This window comes from Antrostomus carolinensis, unplaced genomic scaffold (genome assembly GCF_000700745.2).
Source record: "Antrostomus carolinensis isolate BGI_N321 unplaced genomic scaffold, ASM70074v2 scaffold35003, whole genome shotgun sequence".
NCBI classification, from domain to species: domain Eukaryota; kingdom Metazoa; phylum Chordata; class Aves; order Caprimulgiformes; family Caprimulgidae; genus Antrostomus; species Antrostomus carolinensis.
The window spans coordinates 1-2,025 of NW_010306465.1; the positions used below are offsets into that span (position 1 = coordinate 1).

The 2,025-nt window shown below is 57.5% G+C and overlaps 1 protein-coding gene across 1 annotated transcript; it reads left to right on the forward strand.

Moving 5' to 3' along the window:
* Positions 1-53: 53 nt before the first annotated feature.
* Positions 54-1,942, forward strand: LOC104522775 (neurofilament heavy polypeptide; the record flags this gene model as incomplete). Its single annotated transcript, XM_010165150.1, has 2 exons — positions 54-800; positions 1,470-1,942. Coding segments are annotated over 2 exons (1,220 nt in total), but the record flags the coding sequence as incomplete, so codon positions are not given.
* Between the last annotated feature and the right edge of the window lie 83 nt (positions 1,943-2,025).

Genomic DNA, 2,025 nt, shown 5'->3' on the forward strand with positions numbered 1-2,025 from the left:
GAGGGAAGGCAGAGACAGCCCTGACCCCCCCAGAGCCCCGGGATGGAGGGAAGGCAGCACCCACCAACGAGAAGGTGCCGGCTGCCACCGAGGCCCAGGATGGAGGGAAGGATGAGAAGGAAGAGCCTGGGAAGGTGAAGGCTCCAGCTGTGGGAGAGCCCAAAGGAGAGCAGGCAGCACCCGCAGCGGGGAAGGGTCCTGCTGTAGCAGAGGCTCAGGACAAAGGGAAGGATGAGGCCATGAAGGGACAAGCCCCTGATGGTAAAGCAGAGCTCATGGAGGAGAAGGCTCCAGTGGCAGCGGAGGCTGAAGGAGGGAAGGTAACACCTGCAGAGGAGACAACCTTGGCTGTAGCACAGGCTCAGGATGGAGGCAAAGGGGAGCCCACAAAGGAGAAGACCACAGCCTCTGTAAAGGAGAAGGTCTCAGTGGCTGCAAAGGCTCAGGATGGAGGGAAGAAAGCTGCAAAGGCAGAGAAAACCCCAGCTGATAAAAAGCCTGCAAAGGAGAAGGCTCCAGCTGCTGGGAAGGCCCAGGATGGAGAGAATAAAGTGGCAAAGGCAGAAAAAGCCCCAGCTACAAAAAAGGTTCAAGATGTAGGCAAAGAGGAGCCTGCGAAGGAGAAAAGCACAGCTCCAGTGAAGGAGGAAACCACAGCTCCTGTGAAGGAGAAGGGTCCAGCTGCTGCAGGGGTTCAGGATGAAGAGAAGGCAACAGCAAAGGCAGAGAAAGCCCCAGGTGCAAAGAAGGCTCAAGTAGGAGGTAAAGAGGAGCCTGCGAAGGAGAAAAGCACAGCTCCTGTGAAGGAGAAGGAGAAGGAGAAAAGCACAGCTCCTGTGAAGGAGAAGGAGGAGAAAAGCACAGCTCCTGTGAAGGAGAAGGAGAAGGAGAAAAGCACAGCTCCTGTGAAGGAGAAGGAGAAGGAGAAAAGCACAGCTCCTGTGAAGGAGAAGGAGAAGGAGAAAAGCACAGCTCCTGAGAAGGAGAAGGAGAAAAGCACAGCTCCTGTGAAGGAGAAGGAGAAAAGCACAGCTCCTGAGAAGGAGAAGGAGAAAAGCACAGCTCCTGAGAAGGAGAAGGAGAAAAGCACAGCTCCTGAGAAGGAGAAGGAGAAAAGCACAGCTCCTGAGAAGGAGAAGGAGAAAAGCACAGCTCCTGAGAAGGAGAAGGAGAAAAGCACAGCTCCTGAGAAGGAGAAGGAGAAAAGCACAGCTCCTGAGAAGGAGAAGGAGAAAAGCACAGCTCCTGAGAAGGAGAAGGAGAAAAGCACAGCTCCTGAGAAGGAGAAGGAGAAAAGCACAGCTCCTGAGAAGGAGAAGGAGAAAAGCACAGCTCCTGAGAAGGAGAAGGAGAAAAGCACAGCTCCTGAGAAGGAGAAGGAGAAAAGCACAGCTCCTGTGAAGGAGAAGGAGAAGGAGAAAAGCACAGCTCCTGTGAAGGAGAAGGCTCCAGCCACTGCAAAGGTTCAGGACGGAGAGAATAAAGTGGCAAAGGCAGAGAAAGCCCCAGCTGATAAAAAGCCTGTGAAGGGTCCTGCAGAAGAGAAAACCACAGCTCCTGCCAAGGGGAAGGTCCTGGCTGCTGCAAAGGCCCAGGATGGAGAGAAGAAGGGGACAAAGGCAGGAAAACCTGCGGCTGCATCGAAGGCGCAGGATGGAAGCAAAGAGGAGCCCGCAAAGGGGAAAACCACGGCGGCTGCCGAGGAGAAGAGCCTGGCTGCTGGGAAGGCTCGGGATGGAGGGAAGGAAGGTGCAGAGCTGGGACCCCCCGGAGCTGTGGCTGGGGCTGGAGGCCAGGGGCCCGCGGAGGCGGCAGCGGAGGCTCAGGGCGAAGGGGAGAAGGTGGCAAAGGTGGAGGAGACGGAGGAGCAGCAGCCGAGGGACCCCGACCCCCCACGCCCGGCTCTGCTGCAGAGCCTGAGCTGCCCGGCTGCCTGCCAGAGGTACCTGCACCCCCTGGGCTGGGGTCCCTGCACCCCCTGGGCTGGGGTCCCCGCACCCCCTGGGCTGGGGTCCCCTCGCTGCT